The sequence below is a fragment of the Microtus pennsylvanicus genome, chromosome 3 (genome assembly GCF_037038515.1).
Source record: "Microtus pennsylvanicus isolate mMicPen1 chromosome 3, mMicPen1.hap1, whole genome shotgun sequence".
Taxonomy (NCBI): Eukaryota; Metazoa; Chordata; class Mammalia; order Rodentia; family Cricetidae; genus Microtus; species Microtus pennsylvanicus.
The window spans coordinates 21700919-21727002 of record NC_134581.1 but is presented as its reverse complement, the minus strand read 5'-3'; the positions used below and the strand labels follow the sequence as shown (position 1 = coordinate 21727002).

The 26084-nt window shown below is 45.0% G+C and overlaps 1 protein-coding gene across 1 annotated transcript in view; it reads right to left on the bottom strand.

Moving 5' to 3' along the window:
- Nucleotides 1–26084, bottom strand: part of Ephb1 (EPH receptor B1) — a 436566-nt gene that overhangs the window by 94604 nt on the left and 315878 nt on the right. The window contains exon 6 of the mRNA XM_075964864.1: nt 5068–5192. Coding sequence (XP_075820979.1) covers nt 5068–5192 — 125 coding nt within the window. The remainder of the gene's footprint in view (nt 1–5067; nt 5193–26084) is intronic.

The window sequence follows — 26084 nt, the reverse complement described above, 5'->3', positions numbered from 1 at the left end:
ATCAACTCCAGACAAATGAGTGAGAGCGATGAGCAAGGTTGCTTATGACTGGTTTGATTATAAGGATGTGAAGATGGAGGACACAGCTACTGAGGGCGGTGGTTATGTCTCCATTATCTCTGCACCCCCATCAGCATCCCAACCCCTCACTGCCTGGGCTCGCCACAGCTCAGTGCTAAGGGAATGAGCCAAGGGCACACTTACCATCAGCTGAGCATAAGGTATTGCTAAGATCCAGGAGAGTTCCTGTGAGATCTTGAAGTCTGAAGAGCAGAAATCCCCCCAACCTAAACCAACCGGCCCTAGCTTGGGCCGTTGTTATGAAGAGCTGGGGAGATCTAGACACTTAATCATAAAGACAGCTGAGGGCAGATGTAGATGCTCCCTCCCCCACATGGTTTGCCTCCATGCACTGACAGCAGGAGTGGAAATGCTACAAGACAGTAAACAAGAGAGAATGATGAATGGGACTCCATTGAGATGGGGAAAGAGATGAACATGGGCGAGGCACAGGGAGTGTCCTTAGTCCTCTGATCTGAGCTCTCAATTGATGAACTCCTGGGAAAGGCGGAGTCCCACTGATTCTAGTCACCAAAATAAAGTTGAAAAGTATCCCCAGCATCTACTGCGAGACTTGTTGGGCAGGAGACCCACAGGAGAGCTGGTGGAGGCTGCAAAACTACCACCAATGGCCCAGCCACTTGCTTTATAAATAGCATGCTATTGCACATGGCCACGCCCACTTCCTGAGTGCTATTGCACACAGCCACGCCCATCTCTTCCTATGCTGCCTGCCCTGCTTTCCTGTTAGAATGACTCTTGGTTCAGATGAAGGGAATGGGACATCCACAGGGAGAGGAGGTGGTGCAGGATGGGGAAATAGGGAATTTTGTTTCACGGACTAGATCCAAGACATCTACTGGGCAGGATTCTATTTGTATTTGTGAAGCAGACTTCGCAATCATTCATTTTGCTTACATGTCTTTGGGTTTAATATTAAAACCTAGTATCTTATTTCAGGAGTCACTCTGATACAGAAATCCTGAGCAGAGATGATGATTTCATACAATCTCAGAAATTTCCAGCATTGAAATATAATAAAAATGTCGGTAATTTGGTTCTTTGACTCCCTATATGTGACCTGTGTGGTCATGTCTGTCATTTAGCCTTTATGTGATTTACTTCCATCATCTATAACTGATTATAAGTGGCTCATGAGTGTATTTCTTTCAAGGATCAGAACTAATATATCTGTGTGTATTTGAAACATAATAGGTACTCAATATATGATGAATTACCATTTCGGTTATTATTTCAAAATGCCCTCACAGGCTAATGTCTTTTTCTTTAGTCATATTGGAAATGGTCAAGGCAACGTAATGGATTTCACAGCGGAGCACTTTGTAAGCAAAGGAGAGGTCCATTCTCATATGCTCAAGGGTGGTCAATGACTAGGCAATGAATCCTATGTGTTCCCAAGGAAAGCATCCCACCCTCTGGAGGAAGGACAATAATATGCTTCACTGAGGTGTGCAAGCTGCCTCGGGCACTGAGTGTTATGTGTATGTGTGTATTAATAATTAGTATGAATTAATGAGCAGCAAGGGGATGGCCCATAAGGAGAGACTAATGTCCTTCATAGCCTAAGAAGCTCAGGTTAATTACAGTGCTGCAAGGGGGGAGGTTTGAATGGAAATGCAGAGCGTGGCAGAAGCTGAGCTGGGCTAGGGAATAGGAAGCCAGGGCTCAGAGGCATGAGCCACATGGCTGTGGTCCCAGGTTACGTAGAGCACTTGACCTCATCACAGCTGCCCACTGAAGAATCTGCCTTGTCCACAGCCGGTGAGGTAGAGGCAGAGCAGTTGGCACCAGTGCCCTCAGCCCCTTGCCAACACTGCCACCTGCTGCAGGGTAAAAGAGCAGGTCTCACAGCCTAGCTGTATGACTGACCTATGCAAGTATTTCTGTTTGTTTTTATCCTCTTTATGTTTCTTTGTCCAAAGCAGCTATAATAATCCTGACGACGCTGGGATATGAAAGGAAGTGCAAATCTTATTAAGTAAGCCCTGGCACAAATAGGCACATTTTAGGAAAACCCTTCTTCTACACGAAGTATGATTTCAACAGGCCTGAAAGATCATATGTATGGTAAAAAGGACTGAGTAGACCCAGGTCAATGACCCAGTACACTGTGCAGAAAACTGATAACTGTAGCTTGGTGGGGACTCCTATGTCAGCTTTGATACAAGATGAAATCAATGGGTCCAAACAGCTTAATGGATGAATTCTAACCTTATTATCTCTCCCCAAAATGTTTTTGCACGAATAGATCTCTAACTTTGCAGTGAATTGGGTATAATGGTGAGCTGGCTCATTTTATATCAACTTGATACAAACTAGAGTCATCTGAAAGGAGGGAACCTCAACTGAGGATGCGCCCCCATAAGATCCAACTATAGGGCATTTTCTCAATTAGTGATTGATGGGGGAGGACCCAGCCCATTGGGGATAGGGACACCCCTGTGCTGGTGGTCCTGGGTTTTCTAAGAAAGCAGGTAAGTCATGAAGAGGAAGCCAGTAAGCAGCACCCCTCCATGACCTCTGTTATCATCCCTGCCTTCAGGTTCCTGCCCTGCTTGAGTTCCTGGCCTGACTTCCTTCAGTGATGGACTATGATGTGGAAGTACAAGCCAAATAAACCCTTTCCTCCCCAACTTGCATTTGGTCATGGTATCTCAGGATCCAGCAATGATTACCATAACTAAGACAAACGGGCTAAAATTACCACCTATTCATTGAACGTTCTCAATCAACTGTCTCTGAAGGCCAGTGTTCGCTGAATGCTGTCTCATTAGCCTCACTGGCGGTGCTCCCATAACGTTGAGGAGCATACCAACCCACAGGCAACACTGGCGACCTAGACTGGTCTGTACCTCCACTTTCAGGGATGTAAAGCTGCTACCATTTCACACATGTGCAAGCTGTGCTCTGCAAAGGTTAAGTCACAGGACCACAGCAGCTTGTCGGGGCGCTGGAAATCAGGACTTTGTTTCTAATACAATGCTATTCGGCCATTCATCTGGCCTCTTTGCAGGACTGTGGGATCTTCATTCATGATTCTCTCTATATCTATCTACCCAGTGGATGACCTCACTTAGACCAAGGATTTTCATACCATGTACATCCCAACAGCTCACACGTGGGCATCTTCAGCCTATCCCCTTTGCTAACTCTAAATTAAAAGTTATCTTCTGGCTGAGGTCACCAATTTTCTATTCCACATCTCTACCTGGCTTTCCTACAGGCATTTCAGCCACAAAGCTGCACTTCTGCTCTTCCTTCCTTCCTTCCTTCCAGTTTCCATTACCCAGGGAGGTCTTCTCGGTTGACGTTGCCTACATCATCCTAGAAGGTCTCTTGACATTCATCCCCACGCCATCTAACTTAGAAATCCGGTTAGCCCTGCCTGTAGTGTATACTGGATATTTAGAAGCCAGCTAATGTCAACAGCTCATGGTTGATGCTCCAATTCGAATATCTATCTTCCTGACAGATGATTATGGATCTAGTAGGCCTATTTACAGCCTGAACGGTGTTCAGAATATAAGTCACATCCTGCTCCTCTTCTGCTCTGAAACCTGCGGTGGCTCCCTGCCTTACTCGGTAGTAAAGCTTGATTCAATATTGCTCAACATGTTGACGTCCCCTGGTATCTAGCCCCTTACAGCTCCTATCATCCCAGGTGTTCTCATCTGCTGCCTGCTCCTGGAGTCACAGCTGTGACGGCATCTCAGAGTCTGCCACTCTCTCCTTGCCGAGATAACTGCTTCATAACTAACTTTCTTCAGATACTGAAAGAGTCTCATCTTCTCCAAGAGGCTAAGACCATTTTATTTAAGTCTGTAACTTATCCTTGCCTGGCCTTTACAAAGCCATTCATTTGCTCTGCTTCTATTTTTGTTGTTTAATTTTTAAAAAATTATTATTTTTGTGTGTGTCTTTGTGTGTCTATATGATGTGGGGTGTATATGTACCAGTGTATATGTGTAGAGGTCGGAGGACAATTTGCAGGAGTTGACTGTCTTTTTCAACTTTTATTTGGCTTCTAGATAACAAATTCAGAATATCAGGCTTGCTCACAAAATACCTTTACCCTCTGAGGGCCCTGCCAGAACCTCTATATTTTTATGCTACTATTTTTCACATGCTAATCATTTCCATATTTTGTATGTTCACTGTTTAGCCTGTCTCCCTCTTTTGGGAAGCGAGATTCCTGATAGCAGAACTCTTTTGTTCACTAACATCTCCTAGAATAGGACTTTCCAAATAGTATCGAGATCAAACTCTTCAACAAATAAACAAATGCATCTGGTGTTTTTCTAAACAGTGTGTTGGATTAGTTCAGGAAGAAATGTATTTTCTCAGGATTTTTTTGCACATGCTGCAGTTCAGCCCTATGGAGAATGTCCTGTTTTCGTGGATGATGAACAGGCCAGGGACCAGCTCTACAGGGCACTGTTTCCCTTTTCTTGGCAAGTCATGCCCTGGGTAGCCCTCAGTAGCAGCTGCTGACAAGCAGTCAGGGAATGCAACACACAAATTGTTATGTCAATTCATTTTTTATCTCACCCTTTCAAATGTCCAACTGCATGCCCTTTACCCTCCACATTAATGTCATGACACATGTATATCATTTATAAATAAATAAGCTGGAGTTGGAGGCATGGGATCAACAACTTGGAAAACAACCATTTACAAGACTCCAAAATCCTCTGAAGGTGGATAAAACCAGGTGGTTTTATCACATCCCCCTTGGGACAGAAAATGCATGGCTGTAGGAAGGGTAGTGGTTTCCACAGCCCAGTGTAGTATCCTGACTATCAGATGATGAATCTGAAGGCTCTCTCCCAGGTCAATGAAAAGAACCTGGGTAAGGCAGCCCCAGCTTTCTCCCCAGGGGTCCCCTGTCTTCCAGCACCCAATTCTTCCTCCCTAGGGGTCCTCCAGCCTATCTCCTTGTGACCTCCACTGGGTGACCTTAGAAGCCTGGGGTCAAAGGTGGCTCACCTTCTCGTAGTACCGGATCTCATAGTCCAGAATGATGCCATTGGGTTGCTCCGGCTGAGGCCATGACAAGGTGATGCTCCTCATGGTAGCACTGACCTGGTGCATGATGGGGACAGTGGAGGGGGCTGTGGAGAGAGGAAGAGACAGGGTAGCCGAAAAGATACTCAAGATAGGAGAAGTGTTATCTTTTGGAGATGAATAGAAAGAGGTGGTTGGGTTTGAGTTCTGTGCTTTCCCATTAGCTGATCTGAGTCTGCAGAACTCCTGTGGGGTTTGTGGACTGAACGGAATTGAGATGACAGAGGAGAGAGATGGTGAAAATATAGTAGAGGAAGACATATGTGGACAGGGCTGGGGTGAATTGGTGTATTTATGGCACAGAAGGAAAAACTCACACCAGGGCTAGTGATGTGGTTCAGCAGGTAAAGGTGTCTGCTGTGAAAACCTGGCAACCTGAGTTCAAGTCCCCAAACTGGAACAAAAGTGGAACGAGAGAACTAACTCCATGGGCGTGACCTTTGACCTTCATATGTGTACTGTGGCCTATGTGTCAACACACATACTTTAAAAAAAATCAGTCCAAAATAAGAGAGAACTGGAAAAATAGGAGGAAGAGACAGGAAAAATGAGAAGCCTTTTGAAGTACAAGGTGCTGAAGGACCCTCAATGATGCAGTAATGGGCTCAGCTACTGCAGGGCAGAAAACCTGGGCAAAGGAGGAGCAGCAAGAGTAGAACAGATTAGTGCAAAGTAACTGTACAACAGAAAGGGACATCCCAGCAAATATTTCTTTCCATTTTTGTGTGTAGGATTTTCATACACTTCCAAAAGAAAGGAGGCAGCATCCCTCACAAAGACAGGAACACAGAGCTACAACTGAACCCCCATCAGCACTCTCTGAGTGAGAGCGTTTGCAACGAAGAACTCACAAATGCAAACGAAGAAATGATACATAAAGCAAACGTTTGGAAACAGGATAATAATTCCAAGATCAGCAAAGATGATTATGAAATTTCTGTTAGGAAATAATATTTATCTCCCAATTCAACATTTTTCACACGGCGTAAGTGAAATGAAAACAGTCTGGAAATAATAAATGAGGGCTGTCTTCCTAAGGGAAGAGAAGGGTAATGGATGAGGCTCCGGCTGCGCTCTGCTCGGGGGCTGTTGTGTTTAGTCTTGCCACTTCTGCAGTGATGAAGGTCATTTCCTCACTCGAACTCTGCTTTACAAGGGTTTCTCTGGGGACCATGGCTGAGTGACATTTACTATCCTCAACTTAAGTTAATGGATTCCCTCCAAGACCTGGAATTACAGAGCACAGCTAGCAGATCATACAAGGGGAAGGCATGGCCTTGCCCACAGTTCACCGGACTCGAGCACCTACTAAAGTCAGTCTGTGCCAGGGAAGGAGAAGCCGAGCAGGTATTCTAAAGATGCTCCCAGGTGTGTGAGCCACACAGGGTGAAAAGTGTGGGAAATGCTACCAAGACACCTTAGCATCAGAGTGTCCTCTGGGACTTCGGAGGTTAGTCTGCACAAAGCCTACTACACACCATGTGTTGGCCATGACAGCGCACCTTTCTGAGCGCCTACGCCTAAGGGTGAAACCGACGAAGGGCCTCAGATGCTGTGCCGTGTATTTACAAAGAGACTTGCCTCCTTCAGAGTTCAGCTAAGCACCGAGTAGCCCACCTATCTATGCAAAACATGGGTTCCCCCAGTAGACACTCCTAATCAAAGATTCTACAATGAGCTTTCCAAGGCTTCATGATAATAATACAGGTGAACTAAATTTCTCCGGTGTGGGAGGTTCTTCTATGTGTTGCTTTTATTGGTTAATGAATAAAGAACTGCTTTGAGCCTATGGCAAGAGCAGAACAGAACTAGGCGAGGAAAAGCTAGGCTGTATGCTGGGAGAAAGAGAGCAGAGTCAGAGAGAAGCCATGAAGTCACTAGAGAAAGATTCTGGGAACTTACCCAGTAAGCCACATGACGATATAGAGATTAATAGAAATGGCTTAAATTAAGATGTAAGAGTTAGCCAATAAGAAGCTAGAGCTAATGGGCCAAGCAGTGATTTAATTAATACAGTTTCTGTGTGATTATTTCCAGGCTAAGCAGCCTGGGACAAACCAGTGGCCTTCCTTCAACATTCTCCTACCCAGTCCTCTTTCGTTTGTTCGTTCGTCCGTCCGTCCGTCCGTCCGTCCGTCCGTCCCTCCCTCCCTCCCTCTGTTTCTTCCTTCCTTCCTTCCTTCCCTCTCACTTTCACTGGAATGGGATAACTACTGTGGTCTGATGGCTCCCCATAAAATGTCCCAACCCAACACTTGCTGCCAAGTTCCTGCTACATGTGGGACACCCTGCTCTGTGCTTCTGTAATTCTCACTCCTTATAGACCTTCCTCATCCATATCTCAGATTTGTCTTCTTCCCCTTGGTCTCACCTCTCCCAGCTAAAGCAATCTAGAACAGTCCTTGTTGCGCATAAGAGCTTGTCAAAGACCTAACGAAACAGGTCAGACTGTACTTGAGTTTTCCCTGCTATAAAGAATAGTTAGCCGCTACAAGTATTTCTGCCACAGCAAGACATGCTGCTGCCTACAGTATCTCTTACTCAATGGGCCTATGTTATCAAGAACTCTGTAGTCATGAGAAAGAGGCATCAGTCAATGCTTCTCCATAGCTTATACTACAAGTTAAGTTTAAACCTAGTATCTACTATGTTTTGTGTATTCTATTAATTTGACTATTAGCCTTTGGATCAAAAGCATGTCTTTATTGTCCTATCTTGAAGTTAGGGTTGCATATAAACTCTAGATTTCCCCGAGGTATGTTCTCTCTCACCATGAATGTAGAGTTGGGTTTCTGCGGTGGAGATGCATAATCCCTCTTTGCTTTTTGATGGTGTTATATTTGATCTACTAATCTAACAAGCTGAAAGAACATTTTACCCTCATCTCAACTGTCTAATGCATTTTTTCTCTCCTACTTTGGTATTATAACCCAGCTATGTTGATTAATTAAACAGTTACTATTGTATCTGCCAGGTAGTTGCTCTTTCAGGTTCTAAACATACATTCATGAGTAAAGTTTCTTACCCTCTTAAAACCTATTCTCTACTAGAGGGATTCAGAGTCTAGACATGATAAGTAAATAGCAAGATATATAAGAAATAGTAAGTAAACTGGGGAAACCAAGTAGGGAAAGAGGAGGTGGAATGCCAGGGTCGGAAGTATACGGCTGGCCTGTGGTCAGCAAAGAGCTCCCTGAGTAGCAGGTACAGGAGTGTAAGCAAAAGGAGAGTGGGACAGCATTGAGTGTCTGACCTGAAGGCATCACAGTCAAGGGGGAGGGCCAGATTTGTGTGTGTGTGTGTGTGTGTGTGTGTGTGTGTGTATACATTTTGTTTGGTTTGGGGTGAAGCTATTTAATAAATTTGTTAAAATGTATTAAGCTACATGAGATGTTTGCTATATTGTCATAAACTAGGCTCTACATTAGATAATCCTTCCCAACTGTAGGCTACTGTTTGAAGCACATTTTAGTTAGGTGCAGTCAGTGATGTGGCATCGTCATTTCCTTCCAAAAAAAAAAAACATTCCTTCCTGGAGAGAGGAGGGAGCCTCATAAGACTCAGAAAGCTCATAAAGCACAGAAGCCCCAGGAAATTCAGGAAATGACAAGATTCACAAGGCCCTTCCCCAAGATTATACAAACAATAACAATTTCTGAGAGACAAGACCCTCTCTGGTGGAGCTGCCTGCGAATTGTTCAGGGAGCTCCAGGGCTTGCAGCTTTCATGAGTTGTCATGCATGCTGGGGTAGGCTTTTCAGTGGTGCATCCGCCTTTGAGTCACCCACGCTCCTGCTGGCATCCCAGGGAAGTCACTGATGCACTCAACTGGGCTTGAGTGGGTAACTCCGCTGGTCTGTCATGGGTAGCCGTAGGGTGATCAGAGATCTGTCTCTCCTGGATTTGGCTTATTCTATTTCCAATTCAGTGACAGTGTCGTAGCTCCCCTCACAAGCTGAGAGACACTGGCGTTGGGAATGTCTCCATAGATATGAGATATAGAAGAAAAATAATTAATAGTGACTACAAGGTTTTTGTTTGGAAGAACCAAAGGACAAGGCTGCCATCGACTGAGATGAGAGACAACATCAATAGAAGCCATCTGGGAGGTAGACCAGCTGTTCCAGTTTGAATACATTACATTTCAGGTGTCTTAGATGTCCCATGTAGAAACTGGGTAGGGGGTCGTGTGCGTAAAGTTGGAGCTATTAGTATTTCAATAAATCAGAAAGGAGTAGAACTTCACAGATCGTGAAGATAGCTAGTGGAGTGGACGCTTTAAGATGTAGGGAATGAGGAGAAAACAGCAAAGGGCCCTGCAAAAGCCAGGCCAATAGAGTAGAAGGAAAACCTGCAGAGTGATTGCCTGGAAACCAAGTAAAAGGAAGCATACTTGGGGGACCGAATATGTGAAATCTTACTGCTAAGTCAGGTAAAATGGGACTGGAACCAAATCCCTGATTTAACCACAGCCTCTGTGGCTAACCATTTGGATGGCACGCATTCGCCTTGCTCAAGATCCTGCACGCCTTGGCAGGACTATGTGAGGAAGTCAAGGTAGCTCAGAAAGCGCCACAGTCTCTCAGAGTTGCTACATGTTTTGGGGGTCCCAGTGTGACCCAAGATGGGGATGACTGAAGGGCTTCTGATTATAGGGCTTTCCTACCACATCTTGCCATTCAGATACCCCTTGTAGGCCATGGGGAAGCCCAGCTTACATGATGCTGCTTTTAGAAGTATCACACACAGGTTTCCAGACTCCCTCTGTCTCAGAGATAAAACGTCATCTATTAAAACTGGAAGACTTAGAGCTGGGAATGTAGAGTACTGAGCATGCACCAAGCTCTGGGGTCAATCCCTAGCACCACGGAAAAGCAAGCATGACGGCACGTGTCTGTAATGCCAGGTTTTAGAAGGTAGAGGCAAACGAATCAGAAGGAGTTCAAGGTCATCCTCAGCTATTTAGTGAGTTCAAGACCCACTTACGCCCATGAGACTCTGTCTCCAAAAGGACGGTAACAAATTAAAAAAAAAAAAAAGGAAGACTCCCAAGATGGTAGGTTAGAAACATACAGTGATGGCCATCTTCTCTGGGGATAGGACCAAATACAGGAGAGCAGCTACTTCTTGAGGTGGGCGGTGACAAAAAGCAACTAAAGTTTGTCTGCACATGGACTTTAAAAATTTCAGAGGCTTTGGAGAGCAGAACAGAGGTTGAGAAAGAATATCCCAGTACCAAGCTCAGTAGCTATGCACAGGGAGGGGGCAGAGAGCAGAGGTGAAAGAAGAGGAGGAAACACAGAAAACACAGTAGCACAAGCCTAGGTACCATGCCTGGGCCCAGCTGAGCAGGCAGGGAAATCAGAACCCGCACAGAAGAAAGGCACACAGGGAGCTTTCTTAGCATCCCCACGTGTAGTTGTCGGGAAATCATCTAGATAAGGTCTTGCCTGGGCTCACTGCTGGGAAAACCAAAGCTTCCTTCATTTTCTTGTATCTGGGAACAAAATCATGAAAAAGGCCTGGCCAGAGAGTCAGTCTGGCAACCAAAGAAGACTCTGACCCCAAAGTGCTGAGAGCCAAGTGTGATGACTCGAACCTGAAATCCCAACCCTCAAAGGACTGAAGCAGGAGAATTGCTGCAAGTTCTAGGCCATCTTGGACCTACATAGTGAGTATCAGATCAGCCAGGACAGTAAAACCTTCAGAAATTAAATAATTTAATAATTTAATTAAATAACAACAACAATAATAACGATGAAAAAAGAGTTCCATGAGAGGAAAGTCACACCAGGCTGAGACAAATAAAAGGGAGCAAAGGTTCAGGCCAGCTGAGACAATCAGTTCGCAAGGGAGGGTGCAGGCACTGAGGTGAGCCTGTGCCTTCTGGTCACTGCCTCCAGGAGCTAAGTTTCATTCTAAAACTAGAGGACACAAATGTCATATATATTGATAAAAGGAACATTATATTAAGAAGATCTAGTGGTTGTAAATATACACACAGTGATATCAGTATGCTCTAATTCATAATAGAAGTGCTACTGTCCATAAAGATACACATAGGAATCACCATAATAATAATGGATGCTGTGGTTTGTCTATAAAATTTCCCTTGAAGACCCGTGCATTTGAACTTTATCCCTGGCTGGTGGTGCTACTGAAATGTGAGCAAACCAGCAAGGCTCTGACCTAATCAACAGGTTAGCGCATTGACGGAGTCATAGCCTGATGGCATTACCAACATGTGATGGGCACTAGGAGGTGGGCCTGGTCCGAGAAGATCACAGGGTATATCTTTGAAGGAAATACATTGTCCATGGCCCTTTCCTGTCTCTCTGCTTCTCAGACATCATGAGGTGAGCAGCTTGGTTCTACCATGCCTTCCCGTTGCCATGCCGTCCTGCTTCAACACAGACTCACAACAGGGAAGCAAACCAAACATGGATTGAACCCTGGCACGCATGCATAGGAATAAGCCTTTCCTTCTCTAAGTGATCTTTCTAAGACATTCTTTTTTATTTATTTATTTATTTAAGATTTCTGTCTCTTCCCCGCCACTGCCTCCCATTTCCCTCCCCCTCCCCCAACCAAGTCCCCCTCCCTCGTCAGCTCAAAGACCATGCAGTGGCAAAAAGGCAACACTGGATGACGTTGGCATTCTATTCTCCCCAATAGATAGGCTATTCAAAGCAAAAATCAGCAAAGAAACATGAGCGGTTAACTGCACTGTAGCTCAAATGGAAGCAGCATCCATCCACAAAACATTATGCAGATGCAAAACACACTCTTCTCGGCGGCTTGTGGAACTTCCCCCAGAAGGGTTATTTTAAAGATCCACGGCAATTAAAACAAATACAAAAATACTGATGTATCTGTTTGGATCGTACCAGTCCTCAAAGGGGAAAAACTGGGAATAACTGGTAGGAGAAACTGCAGATAATTTGCAAGTACACAACACTGAAAAACATACTTCTGAAACACCAGTAAGCCACTGAAGAAACCAGGGGAGAAATTGGAAAAGAAGACATCAAAATATCTGCAAGACTCCACAATAAGATCATAAATTTTATTTAAAAATTTAATAGAGCAACAGAATATAAAAATTGGCATATGAAAATCAGTAGATTCTCTAAACACTGGTAATGAACTCAGTGAAAAGAAAATCAGGAAAACAATTGCATTAGTAATAACCTCAACAAAAAATCTAGAAATAAACCTAACCCGGGAGACTTTTGTAATGAAAACTCTGAAACCCCAAACCAAAGAAAAAAAATTTTTTTTGAAGAAAATGTCAGAAGATAGAAAGACCTCTAAGTGCCCATAAGTCCGCAGAACTGATGACGGAAAGCAACCATATTGCTGAAAGGGTTTCATGATTGAGTAAAATCCTTACCAAAGTTCCAATGATATTCTTCATAGAACTAGGAAAACAAACAAACAAACAAAACCCCTAAAGTTCTTAAGGAAGTAGAAAAGATCCCATTCTGAGCAAGAAACACTGGAAGCACAGAAACACTCCATTTCATATTACACTACAGAACCATAGTAATAAAAAAAAAGCATGGAATGGGTACAAAATCAGCCTGTAAAACAATGAGAATGAAGAAATGACCAGAAATAAACTCACATAGCTACAGAAACAGATTTTGACGAAGATGGGAAAAATAAAAATGTTAAGGAAAAGGCAGCATCTTTAGCAAATGGTGCTGGGAAAATGGCACAGCCACAAGTACATGACGGAATTTTGAGCCCCACCTCCCTCTCACTCTACATAAAATTCATCTCGAAACTACATGAATTTAAGACCCAAAATCTGAAACTTCTAAAGGAAAATGTAACAGAAACCTTCAAAATACAGGCATAAGCAATGGCTTCCAGAATAGGACTTCCATGGCTAAAAGAGGATAACGAGGGGAGACAAATGGAGTTCCTCACTTAAGATGCTTCTGTAACCAACAGAGACATCAACAGAGTAAAGAGGCAGCCAACACAGCAGCAGAGAATCTTTGCCAGCCACTCGCCTGACAGGTGATACTGAGTATATAGAGCACTCAAAAAGTTCGAGACAAAGGAACAAATAATCCAATCAATAGATGGGCAACTAGATTCAACAGATGCTTTCCAAAAGACAACACACAGATGGCGGATAAATACATGAAATCCCTGTGACACCCTTGGCTATGGGACATTGGAAATCAAATGCATGTTGAGATCACCATTCATCCTGGTCAGAATGACTAGAGTGTGCAACAAAAGCAACAAAAGCTAGCAAGGATGAGGTGGAGAAGGCTTACACACTGTTGGTGGGAATGTGCATTTATATATAGCTATTTTTTAAATTCCTCAAAAAACTAAAATCAAAACTATACAACCCAGATCACCACTCCTGAGTGTATATCTGAAGGAATCAAAATCAGTAGATAATGTGCACACACACACAGACACAGACACACACACACACATTAATGCACAAGGGAACACTACTCAGTCACAAAAAAAGAACAGAATTGTATCATTTGCAGGAAAATCAATTGAGCTGGCAATCAACATGCTAAGAAAATCGGGCCCAATTTGGAAAGAGAAGATTCACAGAGAGAATCTCATGTGTGATACTGAGATCAGGGTCATGCAAGAAAACAGAAGTGAAGAACTGTGGGAGAAGAACAGGACCAGTGGGAAAAGAAAAGAGAATACAAGATGGATAATGGGAAATAAAAGTGATCAAAGTATCTTATATACATGCACAAATATGTAACAATAAATGCCATTATTTTGTATAATTCTGTGTAATGAATTTTTGAAGGATTAACCCCAATAGTCTGAGGCTAACCCTGGGCATGATTCTTCTCTATACCTCTAATCTTCAGAAAAGTTTCGTTCAATACTCCATATACTTATCAAACACTACAGCATGCCTACTCTGATCACTGGGGTCAGAGAAAAGAGATCGCAACCTTGTTCTCAGGGTTCATGAAGTTCAGTGGGGGCAGGGGTCAGAATGTAAAGAACCATAGGGTATGGCAGAGAGAAACATCCCAAAGCATGAATGCCCTTGTTTCTGAAAATGGCATTGGCAGCTCACAAATCCAGGAGAAAGGGTTGTAGCCATCCTGGTCAACATTTCTTGGCTTGATAGTGATGACCTGATGGTCACAAGTCCTTCGGAAAACTGTGTCCCATACAAGGACTTTTGTCTTATGCTTTGTGATAGGGCTTGGCACATGGGAGAAAATGACGGAGCATTTCCTGATCTCCCTGCATGAAAGTTAGGGCAACTTACAGTCAGGCCCTGCCATCAGCAGCACCTACACTGTGAATTTGTTTTTCCTTGTCTAAGGGCAAACATCACCCCTAAATCTGATCTTTTATGTGCGATGAAAGCATCAGGTAAGTAAAAATAAAAATAAACTCAGGTATTCATTCATCCAAACAATAGCTTCTAGAAAAGCCAAGGCAGATGAGAAGATTAATTCCAGCAGGCGACCCCTGTGACCCTCCCACCCCAAAACATTGATTTCAACAGTCAATTCAGGGCAGTCTTTTCTACATAATCCTCAGAGGAAAAGATGGTGTTACTGAATGCTTGAAAGAATCTGTTTTGCAAGGGCGCACAAAGCTTTTGAGTAAATTAAACATTCTACCAAGAGACAGAAATAATGAAAATGAAGAGTTCACAAGATTATTCAAATTTAGAGAGGAAAAAAAATAGAACCTTTTTGTCAGAAAAGGTAAGAAGAAAGAATTAGTTTGGGGGCTATTTGGAAAGAAGATCCTGAAGTCTCGGTAAAGATGTTTGGCCTTAAAAGGAGGTGCTCAGAAAAATCTAAACAGAAACAAAACTGCCCTGCAGTCCCTTTTAGAAAAATAGAGGCTAGTTCTACAGGATCATAAAGAGAACAAGAAGCAAGAAAAGTCTCTTCTATCCCCGATAAAAAATTAACCAGGGTTCAAACCAAGTTAGATCCAAGAGTACCCACTAGGAGAGCCTACTGTCAGTACCCAGAGTGCCTTTAAGGAAGTAAGAATCAGTGAAGAACTTAAAAGTAGTTATCAAGTGGCTCAGGGATAGAGAGGAAGCAGGAGCAGGTCAAGGGACTGAAGTTCTTTTGTCTCTGTTTTTGCCACTGAAGACTTCTGGGAGATTGTACTCCCCAATTGCCTTAGTAGCAGACAGATCCAAGAGAGGGTATTGTATGCAATACATCAAAGACACAGAATGTTCTTGCCTGTTCTGACAAGTGGGATGCGAATAAGTTGCAGATAAGATGGCCCTAAGGCAAGCTGGAAAGTGTCACAGTCACAACACAGGACAAGTGCCAGCCAATATTGGTCACTTGTCACTGCCAACAGTACTAGAGATGGGTGTCAAGCCAAGCAATTATCAGGCTTCCATTTTTACAAAAGGTTCCAAAGGGGGCAGTGAGGCTTATGACCCTATGGCACCTGAGATGCCATTAATCTATCTCAAAAGTTCATCACTCCATGTATGGACCCTAGAGTCCAGATGCATGGGAGCCTTGATAGTGCCACCTGGATGGTCTGTGCCTTGAGCCCCTAGTTCAGCAACTGATTTGACCACATTCAAGGTTCGCTTCTTACCCATTTTCCCCCTTATTCAATAGAAATATTTTCCCTTGACAGATAATCATTTCCAGTTCCAAAATATAAGAATAAATGTGCTTTTCTTCTATGATAATTACTTAGTTTTGATGCATTATCTTTGCTTATTAGAAATTACTTCATAATCTCTTAATTGATTTTTGGGTCAAAATAATTCCATCAAGAGGTTTATCCATAATCCACGTTGGGATCTAACAAATGAAACAAGTTTACTATGCTAATACACTTTTCAAACAGTGAAAATATTTACATGTAATTTTAAAGAACATTCACAGCAAACTGCAAATCCACTCAAAATTAAGTTGTTCTGTTGAAGTATAATGATTGAAGAAGTTATGAAAATAAGACATTTGGACTTTTTGAAGGTCATCAAACCTTTTCTACAAAGAAACAGTGTGGCTCATGGCTGGGAGTCCTACTAGGGAGGGCCAGTTTCAAGGCCATCTCTCCCAGCTCAGAAAGCTGCTGAGTTTCCTCTAACTTACTCCGCTTAAGAGGACGGTCTTCAAAGTTTCCTGAAAGGTGGATGGCCTGTTCAGTCCGAAGGAGTTCATATCTGTGTTTTCTCAAATGACTCACAAAAAGAGGGTCCTAGTCTCACCATAGCCCATGGTGGGTATGGTAGTGTCATTATCCTTGGCATTTTCATAGGAGATGGTCCTCACTGTGACCATTTCTCCCCATTGAGGTAATGCTATCTCAGCCTGAACTAGGTAAATAGCCACTTTTACCATAAATACCCTATTTTGAGTTGCTTCCACGTTGGGGCTGTTAAGATAATGCTGGCACGGAGCTGTCAGCATCCCTCCTGATGGCCAGAGCTCATGGTGCCAGAAGGTTTTGTGCAGGTTATGTAGGCTACAAGGAGAGAGAGGTCACCAACTGTCTTTCTTGGCTGTGGATCCTTTGTACTATAGTTCTGACTAGGCAGGCAAGATGCATACACTGGTACAATAGTGGCAAGAATATTTTGTGGGCCACCAAACATTTTCCAATTGAATATGAGGGTCATTCCAGAGGTGAACACATGTCTGTTACTGTAAAGTGGGTCACAAGCCTACATATGGGAAAGCCAGAGATGCTCAGGAGGACGTACTACTGATGCTTTGTGTAGTCAGACTGACTTCTATGTGTTTATGCTTATACCCATAGACTACTCCTGCTCTCAGCCTGGGTCATGCAAGCCTCTTTGTTGTGCAAGATGACAGAGACTCATAACTGCTCAAAATACTGAAAAAGTGACTGTTGTATCCTCAGCTCTAAACCACCTTCCAAGACCCAGGGAACACACAGAGGAGGGTCAGGAAAATTCTAAGAGCTCGAGGGTGGAGAAAACTGCTGTGGAATGCTGTCATTTGGATGTGCAATGGCCACAGACACAGAATATACAAAAGGTATAGCGACCTGCAAATGACCTACACACGCACGCACACACACACACATGATTCATTGGAAAGAAGGGAGAGGAAGTTAACAGGAGAGTAGGAGATAAATGAGAGTAATGGGGCATAAATGTGATCACAATATATCTTAGACATATTTGAAAGTGTTTTTAAACATCATAAAGAAGAATAATCTAGGGTCGGGGGAAAATGGCTCCATCAATAAGATGTTTGCTTACCAGTCACCTCCCCAGTCAAAAGGCAGGTGTGCTGGTGGACACTGGCAATTCCAGTGCTGGGAGAGCAGAGACAGGTGAGTACCTGGGACTTGCTAGGTTTCCAACCTGGCCTATTTGACAAGCTCCATGGCAGTGAGAGACTCAGTCTCAAAAATACATGGTGGAGAAATCCTGGGGAATGACACCTGAGGTTATCTTCTGACTACCACATGCACCTACACATTCCATAGCCACCTGTACACATATTCACACACACACACACACACACCTCCTAGTTCTGTGAGCATTCATAGACCAGTTTCTCTGTGGCATATGCTAGCATCTCTCTTGAGGGTAAAACGAGGATTGAATTGCTGGAGCATATGGAAATACCAGCCTTGTATTCTCTGTCTAGAATATCATTTCCCAGCCCAGTCATCCCTGGACTCATAACTTGCCTTCTCTACTATAGACCACAGCTGTGAAGAAAGGTGGATAAGGAATAAATAATAAGCAGCCCAGAGCAGCAGGAATTAGCAGAAATGAAGGAGGGCTGTATTCTGGGTCCTACGATGCTGCTGAGAGACAGGTTCCTATCCTAGCTTGGCCTTTTGCTTACTCCGTGAGCTTGAGTTAACCCAAAGCCTTAACATCTTTGAAGCTTGTGTTTTTCATCCATGCAACAGGAATGGTAATCCCCACATTATGAAATTTCCCAGTGTTCTGTGCCATGTGTGGTCTAGCACTCCTGTCAGGCTGGGCATCCACCTGCACCTTTCCTTCTGGGACCAGCACTGCTCACACATGCAAATCAATCCCTGAGCATAGCTCCCCGAGACAAATGTGAGAAGCGCAATCCAATCCAGTGGTGGCCTTGGATATTTGTTTCATAAATACTTTCGAGGCAATAAATAGACCTGTCAACCAAGTCAGGGTGGAGGTGCTAGGTAGGAGCAGGATGGAGACAGGAAAGACAAACCAAATGGGGCTAAAGGTGGAAGAGACACATTCCAGAAGAGGAATGACTTCCCTGTGAAATCTGAAGTTTGGAGTCTGCCTGTTTTCTCCAGGAAGCAATTTAGGAAGAAAGAAGTGCCTACCTAGTTCCTGAGAGTAAGACAGCCTCTGACTGTGGGGAGGGAGCCTCTTCACACATCTTGTTACTCTCCATAAGCCTCATCCTTCTGTCCCAGAACTCATATCCCACCTACAGACCTCTTTACTTTAGACTGCTAGACCAGCCTTCCTGAAGCTTGACATTACCCATGTTACCCTGACACCCCAAAACCTTTAGTGGCTCCCCATCAGGAAAAGGCCTAACTCTCTCCTTAACATTTACAGGTGTGGCAGGCATTGATCGCTGCAGGCTCAGGAACCTGCTTCTCATGTTTAACTGTGACCCACCTTCATGACACCGCAAGCCTTTAAACGCACTGCCCTATGTGACTTTGCCCATCTCAAGCTCTCACTGTTGATAGCGTCACTGGGGAACGCACGTGCTCTGCTTGGGAATCAGCATGCTATAATCTAACTTTTCAGACACCCTGTTCTCCATCACTAGAGTAAGATCTTCAGGGCAGGCGGCATGGTTTTAGCCATTTCATATTAAACCAGTATCATTAACCATATTTTAGATGCATGACAAAACTTTCCTTTTACAGCAAAGGTTGGGATCTCCTCCAAAGTCCTCAGAGGACAGAGGGAGGGGTGGAAAATGGCTTAGTTCTACCAGACATGGGTATTCGTATTTAGAAGAGGGTGGGAGAAGGGAAGTGGAGCTGTGAATCCTGGGAAGGGGGACAGGGAACAAAGATAAGTATGGAGTTCCAAGGAAGTAGTGACAGAACTTCTGTATTTGCATAGATGATGAAATCCAGGATGCTGAGTCCATCTCTGGAGGACACTAAGCTGCTGGAAACCTCTGAAATTCCCCTGGAGCCTCAGGGTTAAATTGTGAGAGTTCCTAGAAAGGTATGAATGACAGAATTAGGAGAGGCCCTTTGGGAGTGGCTGGTTGTCTTTTCTCTCATAGAAAACACATCCACAGGGCGGGGAGGAGGGAAACCTGTGTAGAAATGTCAATTAAAGAGTCCAGGCCCACAGGTACTGGTGGCAAAGAATGATTTGCACCCTGATGACTTGAGTTTCTGGTGACATTTCCATTCTAGAAAGAAGCTGGGCTAAGAAGACCCTGCCTTGGGAACTGGCTCTCCCTCAGCCGATGAAAACTCATCCCACTGCACAAATATGCTTGAAGTTTACATTAGGAAGCCTGAATCATTAAATACTTTTGGTGCAGTAACACTTCTGGTCAAAGTAGATTAAATAAATAAGCAATTAGTTGCAAGCCTGGATATGAATACAAAAGCAGAATTAATTATTTCTCTTATTGTTTTCTCCTATTGTGAACACTGGCTTCATGTTTTATTCTGGGAGTTAACTCTGGCACTTCCTTTCAAGTCCCTCCCTAACCTGGAATTACCTGAGGTCAGAGGACATCCTGGGCATGCAGGAGGTATTGCTGCCATGGGATACTGGTTGAGTCACAGAGTAGGCTCCATGACAGAAAGTGAGGGCTGAGCTGGGTGAGCTGACTGAGCTTCATGCCCACAGGCGGAGTCATGAGCTCTTTCTTCCATTAAGGGTTTGGTTCCAAGCCAAAGGGGTGGGTGCATGTGTGTGCACTCGTGTACATGTGTGTGTTGTGCACATACTCCTGGGATCTGTGGATGACATCATTTTGGAAAAAAATATAGGTTTAATGAAGAAACCTCATTTCTTCTATTATGTCGCATGTATGTGGGAAATGCTCTTCATTGAGACCATCCACCTCACTATGTCAGTTCTCAGAATGGGGTCCCAGATCAGCATCACCAGGGACCTGGTGATAATGCAGATGTCTGATTCCCACTCCTGGCTAAACCCAGACCTGGAAGAGGTGGACGCAGTAATCTGGGCTTAAGGACGCTTCCAGCCCTTCACACGCGTCTGGTGCGTGCTCAGGGTTGGAAACTGCTTATCTACAAATCTGGAAATCCGAAAAGTTAAGCTCTGAGAGGACATCCCGGTCATTCAATTTTCTGTCAACTCTTCGAATTTCCAGATTAGAGTGCTGAAGGCAAGAGAGGGAAAGTAACTTCCTTAAGTCCCCAGCAAGCTAATGCAGAGCCAGAAATAGCCTGGCCTCCTTTCCAGGGCTGATGCTAGCTGGCCATCTATGCTGTCCCTACACTCAGGAGCTCAGCAATTCCACTGTCCCTCGAGGATGCCTTGCACGAGAGTGGGAGGCAGTTAGCTCATGTCACTTACTGTCTTCAGGGATCCTTATGTTCCCAGAGAGATTGGGGGCTCCCTGCAACCCTCTCATGCAAGGGTGGAGAACGTTGCTACAGTCAATAGCCCTGCCATGCAATGCTGCTCCTGGTACCCCAGCTTGGCCTGTCTCCACAGCTCCTTCTCCCTAGCAAGAGGACCAGAAAGATAACTCAGAAAACGAGAATTTACTGTAGAAACGACAGCAGTTCTGAGTTGGGAGGCCCTGTGGAGCTGTGTGTGTCGGGGCTAGGGTAGGGAGTTATTCATCAGGAGAGGCTGTCCTCGCTTGTCAGCCAGGATCATGGCTAAGGCACATAAGGACAGAATCCTGAGGGCTTCTAGGTTATCTGACGTGTTCTGTTCAGCTGCCTCCTGGGGGTCTAACTGCTTTTCCTGGTATAAGATGAGTCTGGCCCCTTGGGCTGATATCTGATCATAGAATATCTCACTAGGAAGTCTACCACCCTGGTGGGGCTGGCAGGGTCTGGAGGCAACAGAAGATACATTACAGTGTGTTGTATGTCCTGGTCCCCCCCTCCATATATCTGAGTTAGACATGTTCAGCAGAGTCCCCGCAGTGGCTGGACCCACTCTGCTGTCATCCTAAGGCTGATACCACTGCACTGTCCTCCCCTGGCCCTGGAGCTCCAAGCCCCTTTGTCTGATGACCCAGGCCCTTTTCTCATCAGAGTGGCTCCCTGGCAGCCAGTCACTCTCCTGCAACACACCCTGTAAGTTTCTCCTTGGGTTCCACCATCCCCACTGTATCTCTCTTCCCTCCACCTTGGCTTTACCATCCCTTCAAGGAGCACATTCCTATTGGACCTACCAAAACGGCTGCTCAGAAACCAGTTCCCACTACCTCCTCTGCCAGCATTCTCCCTATAACTGTGGCAGGAAAAGCTCTCCTCAAAGGCGCCTCTGCCCTATAGCTCTCTTCAGTGTTGGTCCCTTGCCATTGTACTCCAGCCGCCCCTCAGAGGCAGGAAGTGGGCCGTGTTCTTCCTGTCTCTCATCACCTCTCTGACATTATTTCTCAGCATCTCCTGCAACCTATGCAGAAGCGCCACACATCTGGACCACCACTGCCCCGGCCCTGAGACAACCAGGCATTTTTTCCCTTCCCTCTGTCGCCTCTCCATGCACGGCTGTTTCTGCCTCTCCCTCCACCACCAGCCTTGCTCTCCAGAGAATGAATCCCATGTACTCTCCCTGAGTAACTCACTTTTCATTCCCTCAACTCCTCACCTCTCCCCTGTCTGCTTAGCCCATGGTGTATGCTTGGACTTCACCTCACCTAAAGTTACTTCATTTTCAAAATTATACACTAAATGTTGTCCTTCCCCAGCACCATCTTTGCTGACACATTGTAATTCCTCCTGGCTCCGCCTGCCCTTGTTGGCCCCATTTCCACCCACGAGTAGCCAGCCCCCCTCTGATTGTCCCACTCAGGTTCTGTCTTTCCAATGATGTAATCTGAGGTACTCCTGCCCTCAGGCATGGTTATCTTCCTCTTTCCACATCATACAACTGTCAAAACTCAAGCCAAAGATAGATCCCTGGTCCCCCTGTAGGGTCTGCTCTCCAGGTGGCACCCTGACTGCCAGAAAGGCCACACAAAAGGATAAGGCATGCAGGAGGTGGGGGTGTCTTTGTAAACACGATTATCAGCTTCAAATGAGCTCTCAACATGTTCTAGAGACAAATTCCACCTCCCATCCTCTGTAATTGTTCATTAGATTTATTCCACCCCCCTCAACTCTTCAGCCCCAATACGATCCCCTTCGCTCTTGGCGATCAAACTTATTTCCCACTTCACAGAGAAAATTGAAGCCTGGATATCCAGCTGCATAAACAACACTTGGAACAGGCACTCAAATCCTCCACAATTCGCTATAGGTAGGCCTGCACCTATCTTCTAGATGCTGTCTCCAAAGGCTTCTGGAAGCCCCTGGGATATCTGCTGGGTGGTTTCTAGCCATTGTCTCGTTCTCCTGCTTCACTTTCTTTGTTCTCAATGTCAGCTGCCTGCAAGACCCCTCAAGGAAAGCTGCTCATTAAGTCAGATTACATTCTCCTCTCAAGGACCTGCAGCCCTGCGAGTACACCATTTCCTGGGCTTCTTCAGGCTAGCTGAGCTCACTGTAACCCCTGAGAGCTCCCCTCCTTTCCCTTTTAACTGTGGCACCTCATCACAAAGCCTCAAGCCTGCCTCAGACCTTACAACATCCTCCACACAGAGACGCTTGCCTTGCTGTCCCCATCTTCAATCTCAGCACTTATCCCCAAGGAGGAAACAGACACCAAGGAAACCTTATGGCCCCATCTCTACCTAGTTTCCTGTACACCCTCTTCTTTAAAAGCATCCCTCTCTGTACATAAACCTCACCCTGCAGAGGACAATGCCATCGTTTTATGAGGCAGTGTCTGTGGATTCTGTGGATATGATCTAAGGCACATGGGAGACTGTAGCAGAAGACACGGTGCTGAGGTACAGGAATTGCCTGGAGGAATGAGATCTGGTCCTCTTCCTGCTGGACTCACCAGAAGAAACATGATTACAATGTGTGTGTGAGCACATGCTTGCTCTCTCTCTCTCTCTCTCTCTCTCTCTCTCTCTCTCTCTCTCTCTCTCTCTCTCTCTCTCTCACACACACACACACACACACACACACACACCACACCCTTTATTGCCCACCCAGGAATCACTATGTCATCCATGTGGCTAGCAATGTTTAAGAAAGGACAACTAGGGCCGGGCGGTGGTGGTGCACGCCTTTAATCCCAGCACTCGGGAGGCAGAGGTAGGCAGATCTCTGTGAGTTCGAGACCAGCCTGGTGTACAAGAGCTAGTTCCAGGACAGGCACCAAAGCTACAGAGAAACCCTGTCTCAATAAACCAAAAAAAAAAAAAGAAAGGACAACTAGGTTTTTTCTGTGGGGCAGATACATCACAGGGAACATGACTGGTCCCTTGCTCTGTCCTTATGTACCGGAAGAAAAGAAAGAAGAACAAAAAGGAAAAGAAGAAAATGCATGTTTTAAAATCTTAGGGTCTGATGCTATAACTACCATTCTATAGTTAAGCAGACACTGATTCCATGGCCTGGGGTGCTTGCTGGCAGAGTCCCCTTTCCCCTACAAAATATTTGTGGTCCAGCATTGCCTTTATTTACCCAGAACATTTGCTGTGCCTTTTCCCCCATCTTTCACATCCGCTCTGAGAAGATGTTAATTTTCTGAAATTAAACACTTAGCTTGATTACTGTTTTGTTAATTGCTGCATTCAAAAACCCCTCATGCTCCTGCCTGTTTAACATGGATGGCGCTGTGAAAATGACAGGCAGGGAGCTGGGATGCAGGTGGACAGACAACAGCATTGGAATACCATCCCAGCTAGCTGCCACTGTCTGCCTACCAGCGGTTCTCTGCCAGTGGGGACCAAGGAGAGCAGGCCAGGTCATAGCACTGTGGCTCCCACAGGGCCACCTTAAGGGGATACAGTACATAAGAGGTGCCACACCTCATCAGTACTTGGAGGGGTTACGGGCTTAATTCCAATCTAGTCCCAGAATGAAATGCCTGATGGAGAAACCACGGAGAGAGCTGAAGCTAAATCATCTGTTGACGCTGAAAATTGATTTCAGAAGACTGAGGCATTCATTATTAATTTATTGGTTAACATTTGTGGAAGGTTTTCTATGTATTAAGCATCTAGCTAGACACAGGCTTCTGGAGTCAATACCATAGTTTCAGGGAGTGCTCTTCTGGAAGTTGGCTCACTCCTGGAGGGTGCTTATCACCACGGAATGTTGTGGTGGTTTGAATGAGAATGCCCCCCCCCTGGCCCATATATTTGATTATTTGGTTCCTGGTTGGTGAAACTGTTGAGAAGGATTAGAGATGTGGCCTAGTTGAAAGAGGTGTGTCACTGGGGAGGGGCTTTGAGGTTTCAAAAGCTCACACCATTCCCAGTTGGTTATCTCTGCCTCATGCTTGTAGATCAGGATGCAAGCACTAGCGCCATTCCTGCCTGCCTGCTGCCATGTTCCCTGCCTTGATGGTCATGAAATCCAACCTTCCGGGGCTCTAATCCCCCAATAAACTCTTCTATAAGTCACCTTGGTCATGGTATCCCTTCACAGCAACAGAAAAGTAAGACAGACGTGGACAACAATCAGGAGCCCTCTCCAACCTTCTGCTCTCTTTGCCAAGACCACAGTGCCAATGATAGATATTTCATAACCTAACTTATGTCTCTTGTAGACTTTGCATGGATTAGGAACTCCCTGCCATCTCATTGTCAGCAACCCCACTGTCATCTCATAGGCCATATACTCATAGTACTTGATCCAAGATGGTGTAAGCAGAACAAACAAGTCCCCAGGTTCCTGGTGACACTCTGGTCATTTTAGCAGTGATGCAGGGGAGAGCCTTTCTTAGCTCTCAGCATCACTAGCTGTAACTCAGTACCAGAAATAAAGAATTCTGAAACGATATCTTTGTGTGGCCTACCCACATAAAGATCAAGCTAGTTCGCTTAGCTAGCAATAAACTATCCCATTCAACACAGTTGCTGTAGAGCAGCTGACACCAGAAACCGAAGTGCTCTCTGGAATTTGCATGGGTTTATATCCTACGTCTCAAGCAGGGAGTAGGGCTCAGACCCTCAAGTTACAGCAGAATCACCAATCCACTTACGACTGTCCTGGGCCTCTCAGCCTGGCCTCGGTGGGTGTTGTGAACTAACATAAACTCCCTGAAGACATGGACCTTTACCTGGTTTCTTCCCTGCTATGTCCGTGGTGTCTGAACAAAATATGATTGACAGAGGATGTCAGTGTGTAAAATTTGTTAAGAAAGTAGATGGAAATGTATAGGATTTGAACCAGCACCTGCTCAGCTGTCACAAAGGTTACATTAAATGATTATATTTCCAAAATCCAAGTGTTCAAAGAGATGGACCAGCCCCCTTGTAAGGGTACCTGAATCTCTTTCTGTTCCTCTGAGCATCATCATAAGCATTAGCTCTCTACGTTCTTTTAGGAGCCACAGCGGAGGAAGATATCTGGTCATCTTGCTGATCTGGAAGAGGTCCTAAGATGTCACCTGTAGATTTCCAAGACACCTTCTAGTCGCCCAGCTCCAGCCAGACACATGTATAAATTGCTGTCTGTGGGGAATAAAGCTCTCCAACACATATTTGAAAGCCTCACTGTGCCTGGTACTCTGTAGCTCTTTCCCAAGGAAGCTGGTGGTAGATGAGAGAGCCTAGTTTTCCCCAGAGCTCTCCATGCAGGGGAAAACAAACCCCAAAGCTGCAGAGGGCTGATACCCACAACCCTGGGCATCAGCAGTGCCACAGTGCCACATGCTGACCTCATTCCTACCGATAATATGCCAG